Genomic DNA, 20,234 nt, shown 5'->3' with positions numbered 1-20,234 from the left:
TGGAAAGCTGCAGCGTCAACTGCTCTAGTATGGTCCCATAATTAGAATAAAACAGCACCACCACAACTCTTTCTCTCCCACCCTCTCAAACCCAGTCAAATTTTGAGACAGGCGTGTATTTTTGATCAACAGATTTAGGGCATATACAAATAGAAGACTTAGAAATGTTTTTTTTTTTCTTCCAATTATAGCCTGTAGGAATCTCTGAGTGTCTGCATTTGCCATGGCATACAGAGAACCCCACAGTATTTTTTTCAGAGAACTGGACAGGTTATTGCACTAATGTCTGCTGTAGGAAAACACTTAAATCCACACATAGAAAAAGTGCATTTAATGCTTATGTTTACATAAAGCACTTAAGGAAGGACAGAGTAGAATATAACTCTTAGAGACCGTCTTTGAATGCTTTCAGTAGCAGGTCAGCTGCCAGCCCAGGAGACAAGACACCACTGAGAACTTTCTCTTCTAGAAGTGGAATCTTATCCTTGACTGCCAAGTGACTCCGGAAATGTTCCAACATATTTTCTTGGATGAGATTCCACATCCACACTTTCTGCTGTTTCCGCCGTTTGGCAATCAGCTCGCCACTTGTGAGCATGAGGTCACGGAACTCTGTCATTTTATCCCACATATCTGAGATCCCTTCTCCAGTCTTGGCAGAGATGCGCATTACCTGTTGGATTCAGAAGAGGTTTTAAAGCCAAGCAACTACTGGGGCTTCAGGATTCAAATACTGCATCAGGTAGACTGCATGAAAAGAAGTGCATAATGCAAGCTTACTTTAGTACACTAAGATCTCAACACTAGAATTCTACCAACTAAAAGCAGACCCTGAGGTCCACAGTACTTGGAGTAAAGAGGCCTTGCCCAGCTGCTGGTCTGAGCAAGAATCACTTTGAAGAGTCCTTCAGCTACAAGGTACAGTGTTGCTGATTTACTTAAATTTAGAATTACGTATTCTGGTAAATATAATCTGGTAGCTACTCCTTTGCACTTAAAATAATCCAGAAAGGAGCTACAAGTTCAACTACTTTTTCCATTTTCTTTCTAGGCTAGAAATTAATTCTGCTAAAAATATTTCTAACACACAAAACGATCTTTTAAATGGACATTTTTTAGGTTTTTTAAGGAAGTGTCTCTCTCTTCCCCAATCTAATGAATAGGATACAGCCCCTACACATCAGTATTCTCTTTCTTTCAGTTGTCAGACACTGCCATCACTGAAAGAGAAACAGATTTCTGACAACCTGTTTAGTTCACTAGTCTCAAAACAGTTCTTTCAGGTCATGTTTGTCAGATGGCACCTCTCATCTGATCCAAACCCATAACTTACAAAATGATGGCTAAGCCTCAAGCAGCCCAGCTGACTTAAAATTCATTCACTGGGTCATTTTTAATGCCAGGGTAGAGCAACCTTTCTTTCTATATGTGTATAAAGGAAGCAAAGGTGTGTGTGCTTATTTTATATACACATAACAATCAGTACTGAATCTTTTCCTCAATCATTTACCATAATCTTTTAATAGATGGGAACACTGCACTAAAGGCCCACAGGATGAGAATTCCAATAATCTGCATGCTATATATAAGTAGATGAGGCTCTTGTCCAAAAACCTTCATTATGGGAGAAACTAGGAAAAAAAATAAATCAAAGCAATAAAAGAAAACGCATGAACAAGTGCAAGAACAAAGATAATCACAGGCTTTGGAGTTATAAAAGACAGAGAAACAGCTTAAGGGACATTATAAGACAGGACAAGTTTGCACCATTCCTGATGTTAATGATATGTCTGCGGGTGCTGAGGTTGTAGCTCAGGGCAGAAATCGTGGGGAGCAGGACTGGCTTTGCAGAGTGTTTCATGTGGCACACCCCCAGATCAGAGGTGGAACAGAAAGAGCAGCTATCAACTCTCTAGCACAGTGTAACACCAAACAAGTCCTATACAAAAGCCTGGATGATTAGCATAGCTACATGACAATCCTGACTCATTCAGGACTTTTTCAGGGGGGAAAAAAGAAATGCAAACTCCAAAATTCCAAGCCCACCAACAAAAACCAAACCACAACCATCCTCACCCCACCCCCCACAGTGAAATACACAAACCTTTGGTCTCCAAACCTTCGACCGCTTGCGGAGCAGCTTCATAGCACTAACATATTCAGCTTGTATCCTCCGTGCAGGCACGACTAGGTCACCATCAGCTTTATTTATAGCAACTAGATCTGCCATCTCAATGATACCCCGTTTGATACCCTAAATGGAACATGGAGAGAAAGCATCAATGCCCAGAGCTGTAACATGCTGATGAAGAGCAGGTCAAAATGCTCTTAGTTTCTAGTGGCTCTGACTTCTTTGAAAGTCACGTGTGTGTGTGTTAGAGATGCAAGAGTCATCCCAACAGCCTCTCTCATCATTAGTTATTACTCTGCTTTGACACAAGAACTCTAAATATGGATATAATGGAGTTTGCATTATAATCTAGTTCATGTGTAGAGATTTAAGTTTAACCAAACATGACCAAGTTTAAAAACCTCTTAATACTGATTTCTGTTCTCCTATAATACAATCTCACACCTCAGAATCTTGTAGAGCTTTTAAATATGCCAAAATAAGTCAGGTTCTAGCTGTGCAACAAATTGAAAAGACACTGAAAAGACTTCAATACTAGCAGCATAATTTACACAACTATTGATAAGGACTTTTTGCATAACTATTACATCTTGGATTTCTCTTTCCAGTCCTGGGTAATCCTCAGTAAGAGAAACTGACAAATACCTGCAATTCATCTCCACCTGCAGGTGGTAGCAGCAATACAAACATATCAACCATATCAGCCACAGCGAATTCTGACTGTCCCACACCTAAAAAATTAAATCCAGAATTCACCATTTATTGCAAACTTTCAGTCACATTCCAGACAGTAATTATGTCAGATTCAAGTACTGCACCACGTACAGATTATTGAGGCAACCCAACAGGGTAATTAAAGGAAATCTCTAAGCACATACCTACTGTTTCCACCAGAACAACATTGTAGCCTCCTCCTTCACATAGCAGAATGGCTTCATTGGTGGTCCTTGTTACCCCTCCCAGTGTCCCTCTGGTTGGAGATGGTCTGATGTATGCATTCATGTCTCTTGACAGCTCAGTCATCCGTGTTTTATCACCCAAGAGAGAACCTGAAATATTTAATGTTAAATTATTTCAAAATGTAAAGCAGCCAAACTTTTCCCCAACCAGTGAAAAAAGACACATCTCTTGGATGATGTCAGCCACAAGAGTACCTCAGTAACAGTTGCTCAAGACTTTGCTAAGAACTGGAAGTTACTGCTTGGTTTTTCTGCTCACCACAGGCTGGAAAGGCCTGATAATCAGACCTTACTGCTACCAAATATGAAGAACTTCTCCAATTCAGAATGAATCCTACCACTGCTGAACAGCTTTTTGAGATGCGTACACAGCAAGCAATACAATGAAATCTTTGCTGTTTCCGTCCAAAGCAACAAGTTTCTGCCTTATGACTCTGGTATGTTTGACAGTGGGATTTTTGTTTTAAGAAGGCTGGTGTGCATCCCTGCCTTCCCTCTTCACATCTGATTCAGGGAGATCTACATGCATGGTCCATGTCCCAAAAGACAAGTGATGCTCAGTTCTTTTAACTGGTGCAGCCTTGCTATCGTATTTTACCACTCTACCGACGCGTCCCAAATGAATGCACCTAGGAACGCAGTCAGTCCTTGTCACAGGTCATTGCAATGAGGAAGGCTGTTTTTTTTAAAACAGTTAGACATTGCAGCATCTTTGCTAACAGCACAGAAGCAGGAAAAAACAACACTGTTTCCTGGCAGCTGCTCATTAGAAAAAGGTCAAAATCAAGGTTCTATTATTTATGTCAATAGTCAACTTGTAATTTCCCTACAGTTTCTGATTGGAGAGTGACAGATTACAGCCACACAACTTCGAAGAATTTCAAATTCAGGAAGACCCTAAAGCCAGCAGGCAACAGAAATCCAAAAATTCCTATTGAGAACTAATGAATGTTCCAAAACCCAGACAGATCTACACGTCTGAATTGCAGCATCCTCTAGTTTTAAATTAGCACATGCTTCCTGCCCAGGCTCAGCACCACCACTGCTGAAGTTCAGGCAGAAATGAATGCCCTTCTTTTCCTCCGTTCACAGGAAAATAAATACAACTAGAGAGGGAAAACTGATGGGGCAATAAAAAAAAAACATTGTAAGGCAACATTTGAACACCAGAAAAGGGGAAACCTGACAAAATCAGAGCACTGATACATATTTCCCAATTTTGTATTATATGGAGAATAAAACGAACACTTGATACAACATTTAATATTTTACTTCTATAAGCTCCAAATTATCTTTTATTTGGCCCAAAGAAATACTCCTACAGTTGAAAAGGTATTAGAAACCTGACTCAAACTTTAATTCACACTCACCACCACTTGTACTAGACGACGGGTCTACAGCCAACACAGACACTTTGTATTTTCTTTCTGTAAGCATTTTCCCAAAGCATTCTATGAAAGTTGATTTCCCAGCACCGGGAGGACCAGACAGCCCTAAAAAATCATATCAGGAAGAAAAAAACCCAACCATTTTGTTAATAAATAATACATCATGTGAATACCACCCCCATCTAACTTTAATACAGTATCATGACAACAGATGGATGCTATGCCACACAATACACACAAGGAAGTGTAACACTGAGTTTATCCAGCCCTATTTCCTCCCCTTCACATAAATTGATTGATACTGATCTATTTTTCAGAACTTTAGAAATATCAGATCCTAAACCTGAATTTTTCAGATTTACTGCCTCTATAAGCAAAGGCCTTTTCACTGAAGGCTGTTATTTCCCATAAGGCACATCAAAGCACACAAACTAAGATTAACACCAAACATTTCTCACTCCCATACCCCAATTCTTGTTCTTACTACCTTTGTACACACACAACAGGTGACAGCTGGGTATGACACACTTTAGTAGTTCATCTCTTTGCAAGGAGGAAATATTTTACAGTTTCCAAGAGAACTAAGTTCAAGTCCCCTTGGCTGCAAAGTGCCTGCTGTAAAGCAAGGCTGTGAACCAGGAAGGTGTACGTTTGTGCTTTTGTAGACTGGAAGAGGGATTCAGGAAGCATTCAAGAAAATACCTTCTTCAGGAAAAAAAAACAAACAGGTCTGCTTAACTACACTCTTCTGTAAGTGAAGCTAGTAGCTGTAGCAACCTGCAAACTACCTAACATTTCAGCTTGTAACAGTTTAAAAAAAAAAAACAATAAACAAACAAACAAATAAATAACATCCCCTTAAGAAGCAACAATAATTGTGTGGAGCTTTTTCAAAAGCATTTTCTCAGCTCAAGCCACGACTTTACCCTACAACAGAAGTGAAATAGGCTGGTTACAAATCACAAGAAACCAATGATCCAAGTGTACAGACCATGATGTTTAAAGAACAGTGATATCAAAAGGTGAGGGCTGTAATTCCATCAAAACAACTACTGGACAAACATAAAAGGACTAACCAACTCTAAAGGCAAGTGGTTTTCCTTGATTAAACTTTTCTTGTTCCCTGTGGTAGGATAATACCTTCTGCAGGAGCACCTGGGCTATTTTCTTCTTCCTACTTTGAGTTGATTCTACAAGTGTAATGGCTTCTGCTAAACAAGCTCTATGACCCTGGATTAGTCCACTGTAAAGTCTGTCTACCAGTCTTTGCTCTCTGTCAGAAAGTCCCTCCATCTCCAGGTCAGGGGCTGCTTGCTGGCACAGCTCTCTCCTCAAACCATTTGATGAACACATACATTTTGTATGATAGGGGTGCACTGTGTAAGAGAGGGGCCCTGCATGTGTAAGAGAGCCAACACATGGAAAATTTGCTCTGGAAGTGGAGTGAAAGCTCATGAAGCAAGTTCTTCTAGAAAAGTAACAATGAGGGAATCTCAGCAGCAAAGAGGGGATCTTCATCTTGCTTGGAATTAAAAGAGGTGGTATCATTCACTTGTTTGCAGACATCCTAAAGAGAAACAAAAACATTTTTACTTCCTTCAAAGAACTTTAAGTACTCAAACAAAACCTACATACACAATCATCAGCTTTTACTTTATCCATATCTACTGTTTTAAAAGAAAAAAACCAACAGTTCTCTCTTCCCATTGTAAACACAGAACAAAAAGAAGCAAATGGAATCTTTAATAGAATAGCACCTCTTTATTATCATACTTAACAATACCCAGTGGTGTTTAAAAGATGTATAGTTGTGATGCTGAGGGGCATGGTTTAGCACCAGGCTTGGAGTTAAATAATGGTTGAACCCAATGGTCTTAAAGGTCTTTTTCAACTATTTGTCTCAACTATTCTCTCAACTATTTCTATTCTCTAAGTGAAGATTTTATAAGTAAGCAGAGAAATAAAAAGCACTTTTAAGCATAATAGCCGCTAGGAACATAGACAACACTCTAAAAATCCAAGAACAAACCAATCCTAATGCTTACTGAAATCGTGGTACATTCTACTTTCATGGCTCCAGGAGCTTTTAAAAATATTATTCAGGATGAACTTTTACACCTTATCTCCAGAAGGCAAAAAATAAAAAATAAAGCACTCAAGACACAGAATCACAGAGATCACAAAGTGATAGGGGTTGGGAAAGACCTCTGGAGATCATCCAGTTCAAGCCCCTTGCCAGACCAGGTTCACCTAAAGCAGACTGCACAGGATGGTGTCCAGGTGGGCTCTGAATGACTCCAGAGATAGAGACTCCATCACCTCTCTGAGCAGCCTGTTCCAGTGCTCTGCCACCCCCAAAGTAAAGAAGTTCCTCCTCATGTTTAGATGGAACCTCCTATGTTTGAGTTTGTGCCCACTACCTTTTGTCCTGACATTGGGCACCACTGAAAAACAGACTGGCCCCGTCCTCCCAACACCCGCCCTTTAAGCTCTGGTAAGATCCCCCTCAGTCTTCTTTTCCCTAGACTAAAAAGCCCCAAGTCCCTCAGTCTTTCCTCACAAGAGATATGTTCAGGTCCCCTAAACATCTTTGTAGCCCTTTGCTGTACCCCTCAAGCAGTTTCCTATCCTTCTTGAACTGGGGAGCCCAGCACTGGACCCAGTACTCCAGGTGAGGCCTCAGCAGGGGAGAGTAGAGAGCGAGAAGAACCTCCCTCGACCTGCTGGCCACACTTCTTGGTGCACCGCAGGATGCCATCGGCATTTTGAAATACACTCAAGGTTCTGAAACCTCCCAGAAAACTGCCACATAAGGCAGCAGAGCACCAGGCATAATCCCGACGCTGCTTGGGCCTTCTCTGACCGATCCAGGCCCGGGCAGGCCGGTCCCTCACAGAGGCCGCCCGTGCAGCCACTTCCCCCAGCCTCTGGGAGAAGCCCATCCAGCCCGCCACGACTCGCTCCCGGGGCACAGGGTGGTCTCCACGGCTCCGGAAAGGTGCACACGCACACAGCCCCCCCGCCACCGGGCCCCGGACCTGATCAGTCACCTCAGCCCGGAGACAGCCACTGGAAAGCGGGGGGGGAGGGGGGAACCAAGAAACAAACAAAAAACCCAAACAGCCGAGCCCAGTGGGGATCACCCACCGGGATGGAAACAGTCCCCTGCCCCCGCACCCACCGGCTATTGCCCGCCTCCCACCGCGGGGAAGTGACGCCCTCAAGCTGAGCCGGAACCCGGCCGGACACGGGGAGAGGAGCCTGGCCCGCCCAGCCTAAGCGGAGGCCTGCGCCCAAGCAGCGCCGCGCAAGCGCTGCCCGCCTCTCACGCAGGCCTCGGCTGCTGCCGCGCTCTTTGCGACAGCAAGCGCGACCCTGGCCGCCGTGTCCCGCAGGGTCAGAGCGGGGTGGGCAGGGAGGGTGGCCGTGGCTCTGATTGGGTCCGACCGCTTCCCCTCTCGAGAAAGGGACCGAGGCGGCCGAGAGAAGCAATCCGTGCGGTGCGGGGGAAACTGGCCGACGGGCTGCACCCGGAGGCTGATGGTAAAGAGCTCCTGCTCAAGCTAGGAGGAGCTTCGTCTGTACAAAGTTGGGGGGTTGGAATTCTTAAAAACACAGAAGGGTTAGAAAGAGGGCTGAAGAGAAGAGAGGAGGAAAAAAGATACCAAAAAATAAGGAACAAAGCCTGGTAATTTTAAATGAGTCACAAAAAAAGCAGTAGTCCAGAAGGCAGCTGTAGGATCTCAGTGCACACACAGAATCAATAAGCTTGGAAAAGACCTCAAGGATCATCAAAGTCCAACCTGTCACCCAAGAACTCATGACTGCTAAACCATGTCACCAAGTGCCACATCCAATCCCCTCTTGAACACCTCCATGGACACTCTCCTAAGCAAGCAAAACTAATCCCACCTTCCAGATTAAAATTACATATTTTCCACAGCTAAATAATGACTAAAATGGCCACTACTTCTACAACACCCACAGGTCAAAGGGAAGAAGATGATGCTAACATTGTAAACTAACATACTGTTCATAACCACTGCTGCAGCTTTGGGGGAGTTACCCCACCTTGGAAATGTTCTTCCTGTGCCCAGGCCACTGGCTATAGAATTATGCTATTTCATATTATGCATAAATGCAGTCAGTGTAAAAATAAACGTTGAAGGGATGTTAAATATACTATAGGTACAGAACACAACAGTAGCAAGTAGCTCTTTCTAAGCCCTCACTTTGGAGATGCAGTCAATCCTAATTTCTGGTCATTTCCCAAGTACACAAACTTCCATGCTGATGTAATAACAGTTTCTATACCCTGTTTTTATAAGAAAGGATGTTGCAAATCATCATTTCTCTCCTGGATTAAAATCTTTCATATGTTCACTTCAAAGTTGTCCATGACAATTTAGTATTTCCTGATTTCACTTCAGATACCAGGAAGGGAGAAGAAATGTTTAAACTCCTAAAGATGTTCATTAAATAATTTTGCCAAGTCGAACAAACCTGACTTTTAAAATTTCTTCTCATGGAATGTTGCTTTGTTGTGTTTGGGGGTGGCGTGGTAAATTGTTATTATTTCTCTAGTTATCTTACCCCTCCTTTTCTTGCACCTTTTGTTAAAGTATATGCATTTACTTCCAATAAACAGTCACACACAACCTGCTGCCTGAACTGTTCCTGGTGCCTTACAGGGATATTAGTACTTTTCTAGAATGCATTAGACTTGTTCACAGTCCTATCAGATTGGCACTGCCACTGATGGACTGTATGAAATAACAGAAGTTTTGTCCTTAGCTGCTGAATGCATGATTTAATCTCATTCCTATTATTCTGGTTCACAAGAGAACTGAACAACCCACTCTTCAGAGTTGAGAAAACATGCAATTTTGTGTCCCTATCAGCATGTGATGAAACCACAGCAGGAAGAGACAAGAATTCCAAGTTCAAAATAGCCTTGCATAGTCCTTCTATTTAACCAGATCCTGGTTGATCAGAGTTAGCACGTATCACTGTCATTACTTCCTTAAATAATTTTTCTAAGGCTCTCAATTTCAAGCCCCATGCTTAAACCTAGGTAAGCACACCCTGGTTATTATTTTAATAATGGTGGCAACAACAAATAAAACACCATTCTGCCATGGTTTCATCACAGATCATTGATCCTGCCTTTTATTCCACTTTGTGTGCTTTCATCCTGAATACTCTTGTCATTGACCTTGTTGCAAAAACTCGATGAACGAGTACACAAAATTGCAGGTTTGTCAGTGCTGGAGAGGAGAGCTGATTGTTCAGTTTGTGATCAGTTGATTGTTCAGTCTGTGATAATCCTATGGACTGGAATAATAGGAATGAGATAGATTGTGCATGCAGCAGTTAGGGACAAAACCTCTGCTCTTTTAGACAGTGCATCAGCTGAGCTGCCAATCTGCTGTGACCATGAACAAGCATGGATGTATTTTGGAGTAGTCCTGTTGTTTTCCAGACCTTGCATGCTGGTGAGGTTTATAAATCCAAATTGTTCAAATCACATCTTTCCCCTCCCACCCCTTTCCACAAAACAACCCCTTTTATGCTAGCACACCATACATTTACAAAGCTTATGCTAATGATACAAATACAGTGCCATGGAATTAAATCTTTAAATAAGACCAAAACACAAGGAAAAACCTCTGAAACTTCAAATTGGATAAAGTCACAGTCACAACTGCTGCAGCTGCATGGGGAGAATTAGCATACAGAATATAAAAAGCAGAGAAATGTTTGTTTCAGACACCAGCTAACATGGGTCTAGAAGAGACACTGGGAACCTTTCTGCCCAGAAGCTGCTATTTTTATCTACTTGCTTTCCAAATTGGGCCCATGTTTAGAAAAGAATTCTATGTTCCACCAGCAACCCCCTCTCAACGTGTCATTATATTATGCTGCAAGAAGCAAAGATGTTCCACCAGAGCTTCTTCCCCCTTAGTTGCAGTTGAGCCTTAATTTGTTCTCTGAAACCCCGTGTTTCTCGAGCACACAGAAATACACTTGATGAATACTTTGTGTGACTGTCAGGATCACTTCCTCGCTCTGGCCAGAAGGGGGAGCTGGCGCTGTGTACTTTTGTCACGCAGCCTGGCTGTGTCCTGAGTACAGAGGAACTCAGTATTGCTTCATCATCACAGTCATAAATCTACCCTGCTCGGCCATGGCAGGCTTTTACAACCTAAGGAACTTAAACACATTGAACATTTATTCAGAGTGCGTTCAGTAAGGCACAGAACATAAAATATAAAAGTCACACCTCTGCCAGTATGAATTCCGTCTTGATTTTGTTCTGGAGAGTTACTCACAGAAGACTAGCAGCAAGTGGATGTAACCCTGGTTAGGAGTCTTTTGAGTGAGTTGCTGATTTTTCAGCAGAATTTTGCTGTTGCCCTCTCTATGATCACTGCCATAAGTCAGGGATCTCCATGCAACATAGAGCTTACGTAGCAATGTCATTTCCCACCTAAACCAGAAACAAAATACAAAGCATAAACTTTAACCAGTCATTCTGCATTGACACCTATTCACAGACTATCAGTGTGGGGAGCAAACTGAAAGCTTTGTATGAATGGCATGAAGTGCTGCCTTGTTAAAGGGCTTTGGTTCCTTGGTGAGAATAAAGACAAATCTGCAGCATTCACTTTGGATGACTTGTGGTCATCAATATCCTTCCTCCTTTCTGGACCAGATTTAACTATTTATTTGAATTTTGCAGTTTTAGTAGAGGAGACAGCCTGAGCAACTGAGGGTTTTCTTTTTGATGAACTATTCTAGTTTAGCTTCTCAGCACTAAACCAAAGGCAGTTTATTTGATTAAAGCTAATCTATCAGCCATGTTAGATAGCCTAGTTTTTTCTAGTTTTTTATCTGTGTCCCCCTAATCTGGCCTAGACTCAGACTTTCTGCCCATTTTTGCCAGCTTCAAGGAGCACTCGAACTCTCAATTCAGCTCAGCCAGAGGCAGACTACTCAATCATCAGTGGATGAAACATTAGCAAATGAACATAAGAACACCCAAATACAGGGTTGTGTTATATACACACACACATTTCTTGTCCTTCTTTTCTGCTTGTTCCAGGAAAACATATTCCTGGTGCTATTTCCTTCTTGGGTGACAAGACTGACTAGTGCATGATAAGCAGATGCTGAGTACTTCAATAAGGATGTCAATCACCAACAGTGGAGGTCTGACAAAAGGCCTTACCGTGCCCATAAGTTCTTAAAAATTACTTAAAATTATAAGCAAAAAATGATAGTGTGCTTTAAAAGTATTCACAAAGGCTTCCTTTAGGTGTGTTCCCCACAATTATCCCTTTCTGCCGCTGACTTTTTTTACCTGCTTACTCTAACTAAGACTGAATGAGTGGAGACTCAGAGGATTAGCACAGCAGAATTACTTGGGAAATAACAAGGGGTTTGATTTTATCTTTTTAAAAGCTTTTTCTTTTATACTATCCACTGGGCTATGAAGATCTTTTTTTGTCAAGAACATTTTTAACTAAAAAACCTCAGCCACAAACCAAACAAGAAAATAAGAGCTTAAATCAGAGCTCTCAGATCTTAATCCACCTTTCAGAATCACATGCTGATGTCATTTCACCTCTTCTGTGCTCACCTCACTGTTCAACTGAGGGAACAGTAAGCAGTCATTTGCTCTTATTTTGGAAAAAGAGCATTTCAGGAGTTAAAGCCTCACGATCATCTAATTGTGGAAAGCATAAAAATTCTGATGTCATCCCCTCAGAGTGAATCCATTCTCATAACTAAGCCTATGACAAGAATAAAAATGGCATCAACAATCTGGTTTAATGGCACTGTTTGTATCATTTCCAATTACAAAAGTAACATTTCTCCAAAGTCATTAGTGCCCTGCCATTATAGCTGTCACCGCTTCCCCAGCCTTGCTCCTCTGAGAGCAAAGACTCTGGGTAGGTTCCTGATGGGAATATTGATAAGCTGCAGGAAAAGCTCTTTTCCAGATTGCCTTGTATGAGACACTCATACCCCAGTCATTCCCAGTGAAGGTTAAATGCTATTAGCAGAACATGCCCTCCAGCAGAAAGGGAGGTTTGTGACCAGGGTGGCTGTGCAAATTGCTACATTTTTTAGCTGTAACTCGTCTCTCCTTGAACTACAGAGGCATGTGGAACAAGAAGAGAGGGGAAATATTCTTGCCTGTTTTATATTAAATCAGTATGTCTCAGTAGGCATGAAAATATGCTCAAGTGACAAAGTGATCCTCAGCATCAGCATCTCAGTCAGAATTCAGTTCTTAAAAGTTCAGACCACAGCTCAGAGCAGGAAGGCGTCCAAGAAAGCACTGAGGACACCTGTGCAATATGCATTCTTCTAACCTGTCACTGAAAATCTCCAATGACCAGTCCTCCAAAACCTAACCAGATGAACTTGTTGCAGTGTTGTATTACATTTGCTGATAGAAATGTCTCCCCCTGCCCCCAGGATTAGCTTTTTGTTCCTTGTGGTCTATGAAATAGATGAGAGCATGTGCATTTTTTTGCTATTGAAATAAGAAGAAGAAGAAAAAAAAAAAAAATCTCTCTTTTGCCTCCCTTCTTCAATTTAATGCAACTGTTGAGGGGTGTTGTTCCTTGCCTTTTTAACCAAAAAAAACACAAACAAACAAACCCCAGACCAAACCCAAACCAAACCAGTGACTCTCAGCTGTTTGTTGGGTAAATGTTTCAATACTTTGGAAAGCGCAGTAAATACTTACAAAACCACTCCCCTTTCTTTCAAGCATATCATTGAAACATAATCAAAAAAGAACAAAAATAGTTTCGTCTGAGGGAATGATCTTTGCTAATCAGCTTAATTATTTTTTTCTGAAGACTATCCTAAGACCTGCACTTCTTGGAAAAGCGCCTAAAGGGCACAACTGCCATGCACAACAAGTCCATACTGAGCAAAGTAAATCACTATTTTTCAGTCTCACCTGTGCCTTAAAAATAGGATCTGTTAGAATTTGCCTTCTCTAAAGAAAGGGAATTTCAAGTTTAATTCCAGGACCAGAATTTGTACCTTAGTAGTAAATCAGCAACAGCTGTCAAATTTGCAGTCTGGAGGCTACACTCTCAAGAATCCAAAACCAATCCACAGGACACTTAAAAAAAAATAACAGATGGAACACAACTGTTTGTTTTTCCAGGTGTACACTAAATATTTTGTCAAGGCACCACATAAACTTGTGCTTTACTTTCTTCCTTTAAGCAGCCCTTTTGCTATGCTCTCAAAAACCTCCCTAAAAGCTCAGAGGAAGAAAGGCATCAGAAAGAGGGAACAGGCTACAATGAGACTCTGGAGCTTTACAAAGTGTGTTCTAGTTCTGCATTTGAAAAACCCAAACCAGACACAGAATACAGATCATGCATCTGAAAATATAGAAATGGAGAGTGCCTAATTATTAGATGTGCCTAGGAAACCATCAAACTATTGTTGTATTACATGGTTTTGAGGAAACTGAGCCAGCTTTTACTGGCATACTAGCCAGCACTTAAAAGTACATTGTACTCTGTCTCTAACAGCTACTAATGCATGCTACCTCTCTAGTTTTTACTACTTATTGACATCAGAAACTTCAGATGATCAGAGAAACATCAACCTTGCTCCTAGTGCTGCAGGTCCGCCCCAGTTCTGCGTAAATAACCTTCTTGCATGCAGGCTTTCACCCACAATTGCTGTATGTGTAAGGCTTGTCTCAGACTGATTCTACAAAGAGACTTCAATATGTGAGGCAACATCTGGTGCCTGTGCATTCATGCAGCATGTGGGAGTCAGTTACAACTATGTTTTCCACACTTGGATGTCACTCAAAGGCTCCCAGATGGAGATGGCCAACAGTGTGTCTAGGCTTTCACTACACTCGGGCCCCTACAAGGGCCATTTCCTGTTTATGTGACAGGCTTGTCACAGTTTCCAGGCATAGAGAGGTGTGGAAAGAATTCATTCTGACTGGCCTTCTTGTGTACACCACCTGTGTGAGGCCAGGGTGATTTCCAGAGCAAGGAGATGCAGCAATGTCTTACAAAACACAAGGGGCGACCAGAGCATGGATCAAAACAAAGTACTCTGCTTATGCTTGCATCGACCTGAAGGAAGAGCAAGAGCATCCAGACAAGTCTGAAGCATCACAACCGTAAACAGCACACATAGTGAGAACAGGGAATCCTTTCTGCTCACTCTAGTCCAACACAATGCCCACATGCAAGACAGCCTCCATGCAGGCTCAGCTGGGAAAGTTCCAGGCTGGACCCACACGTTTGGGATTGTTCCACGTCACAGCACAGACATACCCCAGTCACCCACCCAGCGCTGCTGGCACAGGAAAGAACATTCTAGGGAGTGTTTGATGGTAAGAAAACCTCTGTGTGAAGACACTCCCTTGGTTCTTTTTCAGACAGCTGCTCTTCCTGTACCTGCTCTTCATCAACTCAGCTCCCTGGCTACATCAGTGTCACCACTGCTCCTCTTGCTCCCCTGCACAGTTACCAGCGCAGTGTGGACTTAAGTTTGTTTCTTAGAATCACTTGGGCACAGAAGGGAGAGAAATTAGACTAAGAACAGCTTTCAGTTCTCTTTTATCTCCCTAACCAGTTTTGCTCATCAGAAAAGCAACACCATACCCCTGTCTAATTGAAAGGGTGGGGAGTGGGAAATATCAGAAGCCACTACACTGAGTCTACCTCTGAAAGATCAGGAATTGCTGTTGTGTAGCCCTAACCCTAGCAGCCCAACCTGTAAAAACAAAAAATCAAAACTAAACTAAAGCTTCACCAAGTTCAAGGAACTCTCTTGCCACTATGCACACATCATCTTTTGCTTGGCTTTGGTTATTTGCAATACAGATCAGTTTGGGGCTTGCGTGGTGCCAACAGATCCCATCAAGTCAGATCAGGAGGCCCCTTACTCAGCAAGTATGCTTTGCTGAATCATGATTCTCAAACTTGATGTTCCTACCTCAAGGTAACTGCTTAAATTGCCACATGCCCATGCCAACACTAAGACATCCCAGCACTTTTCTAGGAACCATTTCAAAGATGATTAGTTTCTAGAAAGTTTAACATCTTGATTAGAGAATGCAAATAGCTGCTTTCTATCAATCAGTGTAAGCTCATCTAAGCCCTATTGCTCTGCCCAGATGTGCTTCTGTGACTTGGGGAAATCATAGGAATATTACAAGCAGGGACAAGATTCCTGAAAGTCCAAGAGCAATATATCAGATCAGAAAACAGAGCTGCTGCAATGGCCAGAGTGCATCCTGAATTAGCACCAATCATTACCAGTAGGGGTACAAAGAAGCCCCACACACAAATTAAAAGCTACCCCATGAAAGAGTATTTACAAAGCTAGGCTCCTGGCACAAGATAAAAATCCAGCTCCTGAAACTGTAAGTCTTCAGAGCGTGCAGATCAAGGTAGCTTCTTTCTGTGCTGCCTTAGAAAACAGCCTGGACCAAGTCCAACAGACACAGGGCTCAAGCTGTGTTTGAGAGGTCTGTAAAGTTTGTTTGTAGTCAAATCACTGCCTGAGCCATGTGCACAACTAAGCCACGCTTGGATCCAGTTTTTAAGTAGTGCTGCTGCCAGCACTATGGTCTATGGTGATTTTGACTGGAGGAGACTGGTCCACAAGATTGAAGAAATATCTGATGGGACAGCAGCCATCTTCCAGTCTCCACATAAGACATCTGAAAAAGCTCAGGATTACCAACCCCAAAAAGAATCAACAGAAGGCAGAAGTGAAAGGCTTAGAGTTGATACAGACCCTGCTCTCCCACCAAGAACCAAGTGCTCTGGGGAAATAGCCCTATTGGAGCACTACACATATCGAGTCTCATGCTCCTGCTTGTACTAAGTTTGACTCTAACCTAAAGGAACAGAAAACCAGGAAGTTCAAAGTCATCATGTAAGGAAGGGGAAGGGAAGGTTAGGCACACCATATTTCTTCATGTAAAAGAATGTTTTGAGGTGTTACAGGGATACTGATGAAAGAAAGAAGCTGCAATAGGAAAATCAGAATACTCTTTACAAAGGCAAACTGTTCCCACCATGTCTAAGCAAGTGACCTGTCCACTTAAACCAAACTCTGTGAGCAAGGAAAGGCTGTTGGCATGTGCAGAGTCCCTCTGTAATACAATTATAGCTCATTTTACATTTACTGCAATGCAAAGTTGTAGGTGGCAGCTTTTTATCACTGCTACAGATCTCAAGTGTTGTCTACAATCTGAAGCATGCAAAGGTGCTCAATTCTTTGAAATTTACCTACAGCAGACCCCTCTGAGATTTACAGTCCCAGATGAGCTAGCAGGATCATGAAGAGATGATACAGGTTTTTTTCAGCTCATACCTTAGCAGCAGGATCAAAAGGGGAAACTGCAAACCAATTCCTAAGAGTAAACTAGGAATCTCACCCATCAGAAAAAAAATGCTTGCATCTCTGAAAGATGACTGAATCAAGATACAAACTTTTGGGCTGTTTGTAAAACTTGGGGGTTTGTTTGACAGTGCTTTCGGTTACTTCAGCCACATGACCAGCTAACATACACTGAGGATCCAAACATCATTTTTAACTGTAAAGCACTTATCAGACCAGAATAAAACCTGTACTCATCTTGTCCATCCGCTGCAACAGATCTTCTCATCTCTGTACCCACAAAAAGCCCAGGGGATGCCTACATTATAAATTTTATTGGAGTTTAATCAGTGTTTGCAACAGGCTGGACCAGGAGGCTGTCTCTCCATTGCAACTGCTTCATGAAAACCAGTTCACCATATACCCCATCAGATGTAGCTGCTGCAGCTGAAGAGACAATCATCTCCCACAGCTAGGATGGATGAAATAGGAGCCACCTTGTCAGCCACCTCAGCCCAGCTGAAGACAAGCAGGAAGCACAGCCCTCTACCTCAGCAGTTCCCAGCAGGTGAAGGTACACAGACCAACCAGTGGCAGCTTGCTTCACCACACTGATGTGTGACCTGTGGTGGCACATGAACAGGCACAGCACCTCACGACGATGGCAGCCCTTGGGAATAAGGGCCACTTCAGCCATGCCACACGTTCCAGCAGCCCATGTGACAGCCAGGCCCCACTACATAGCTTCATTTGTCCTGCAGAAGTTTCCCCTCTGAGAAGTCATCAAGGTGAGCAGAGAGTATGGGACCTTTGTTCTACAAACCACAGCAGTTATTTCTTCTGGAGCCTGTTGGGAGCGACGACAAGGACAAGTGCAAAGCTTCCTCGTGAAGCTGAAAGCAGCAGTCAGGGAACACAACTGCTAAATACAATGCCTGAGCACTCTGGCTGACAATTGTTGTCCTTCAGATAGGTGCAAACTAAGTGAGATGCTGCTCTGGAGAGGAGGGAAGGGAATCTTAACTCTAAAACCTTTGAAATAATAATCCCAAGCCAAAGTGACATCCAATAGCCTGAACCTCTGTCACTTCACCTTCCTCTTCCAAAAAGTATTTGAGACAGCAAGGGTTGAAAGAGTGGTGCCTGTGAAGCATGATATCTTTATGGGTGGCTTCCAGTTCCTACAGCAACCCATAATTCTTTCCCTGCCTTTGGCACACATACTGTAAAGGGTCTTTGTCTGGCTGAAACATAGTGTTCAGGAGGTATGAGAAAAGAATCAGACAAAAGCTATTTGCAAAGAGTTCAGAAAAAATAAGGAAATTCAACAAGAATACAGGAGTCAGGGAAGGGGAGCTTAAGGAACAGAGAACATCCCCCAAAGAGTAACAGGACACAGGTGTGTCTCTTCATTGAGCTGTTTAAGTGAAGGACACAGGGGGACAGAGTAAAATAAGAGCCATTTTCACTTTTCTCCTGCACAGAATCACAAATAAATGTATTTGAAGAAAATTAACTGTGAGATGATGCGTGTAAAAAATATATTGCTCTACCATGCCTGGTGATGGTGGAGTTATGTTGTATGTTTAGGCATGCATCCAGAAAAAGGTGACTGCTAGTTCATGGCTATGAATCATGAATTCTCAAGAGTAGAATAAGAGAGTACAGTGTGCTGAGCAGAACAAACCAGAGCAATTAGAGAGAGACCATCAAAACACGGCTGGCTTTCAAGATGTCCATCAAAGATTTCAAGTGTGGCAAGACAAAGGGGATTGGCACACCAAGAAAGGGCCACTTACATTTCAGACATCTCTGCACTGATTCTTTGAGGCTAGGAAAGACAAATGCAGTTGGGACAACATAGCTACAGTGGCAAGCAAAGTGATTTAGTAAGGGACTGGCTTTATCAAACTCACTAACAGTACCAGCTGAGGGAGCAGGTCCGTGATTCTGATACAAGGTATTTTAAAACATTAATTTCATTATGTGGTTCCTAAAACCATACAAGTAACCATGACTACCTCTTTTAGCTTTTCTCAAATCTTTTAAAGGTTCACTAGCACTTAAAATCCAAAGCACGGATATCAAAACACTTTCAGTTCCATGAAGCATTTGTCTCCACATCTACTATTCACCACTTTCCCTCAATTCTTTTTCTAAAGTTAGTCACACATGTTCAGTTTCTCCTAATGGGAACTGTCTTGGCTTTTCACTCTGAAGTACTCTCTTCCACATTGTTCATAAAACTAGACCCAGGAAAATATGGGGAAATAAAACCAAACAGCCAGCAGGGACTCACCTGGTTACAGTTGACACTGTATGTACCCTCTGAGTCTCTAGCTCTCCTCACCTTCTGTTTTGTAAGAGATCATCAAGAAACTCTTTTTCTTCTGTCTTGGAGTGTGCTTTATCCAGCTTTCTGAGTCCAACTATCCAAAGTGAGGCACATTGGTAAGAAAACTTCTCCAAGATCTCCAAAAAACTTCACAAGAGCCTTAGATTAGCAGCTGCTTTCTCCAAACTAACTTCTGTCCTACCTCCTACTTTTCTGGCTATTAGTCTCAGGTGCTGCTCCAATCCTCTCAGCTTATTTAATTAAGTGCAGCTGGGATACTCTGTGCCATCACGTGATGGTACTTCTTCCTCACACCTAATGTCTCCTCAACACAAACAAAAAGCTGGGTAATAGACAAAGAAAATATTATGTACACTGCACTTCAACAGCATCAACAGCACAGAAGAATTCACAACAGAAGGAACTTGCAAAAACTGGGAACCTGCAATGGAATTGACTTTTTAAGATAGGATTAACTCATTCTCCAAAAAAGGGCTATTGCTCATTAGAGACATACACATTCATCTCTGTTGCACAGCTTTCCCTCATGCTCCTGATTAGTGCTGCAGGGTCCATGATAGCCAAGCACAGGTGTTGCATCTCCAGTCTCTCTCAATCTTCACCATCCCAGCACCTGACAGGCACCTCGCAGCTGCAAAGGAACAGCCCTTCCCTCACCTCTCCCCAGAGCAAAGGCAGAGGGGTGGGGAAAGGACCTTAGAGGTTCTTCCCCACAACCATAGCTAGGAGCAGCAGGACCTGCTGAGGTTGCAACCTCAGCAAAACAATCTTCTCATACAAATACTGTATGTCAAAATCCCACAAAGGTTTAACTGACTAGGATGCTTCAGTGTTAGTGTGTTCATTCCGATCTTGCCTGGCTAAGAAATCCTTCCCTCTAGAGCACTCATTTATCTCATACACTGAGTTTAGTAGGGTTACTAACCTGTACTAGTCATAAATGTCCTAAAGCTCAGCTTATCTTCATTTCTAGTTGTTCCTCCTCCAGCCCATGTCTTTATCTG

General features: G+C 42.5%; 1 protein-coding gene across 1 annotated transcript; it reads right to left on the bottom strand.

Moving 5' to 3' along the window:
- Positions 1 to 385: 385 nt before the first annotated feature.
- Positions 386 to 5,996, bottom strand: MMAA (metabolism of cobalamin associated A). The gene is made up of 6 exons (XM_054392402.1): positions 5,555 to 5,996; positions 4,461 to 4,583; positions 3,010 to 3,180; positions 2,777 to 2,862; positions 2,105 to 2,254; positions 386 to 673 (listed from the first exon to the last, which is right to left on the bottom strand). Exons 1-6 carry the CDS (start codon positions 5,994 to 5,996, stop codon positions 386 to 388), a joined length of 1,260 nt encoding a protein of 419 aa, XP_054248377.1.
- Positions 5,997 to 20,234: the final 14,238 nt, after the last annotated feature.

Source organism: Indicator indicator, chromosome 25 (assembly GCF_027791375.1).
Source record: "Indicator indicator isolate 239-I01 chromosome 25, UM_Iind_1.1, whole genome shotgun sequence".
Taxonomy (NCBI): Eukaryota; Metazoa; Chordata; class Aves; order Piciformes; family Indicatoridae; genus Indicator; species Indicator indicator.
Note: the sequence above shows the minus strand (reverse complement) of the source record. Positions and strands in the feature narration are given on the sequence as shown.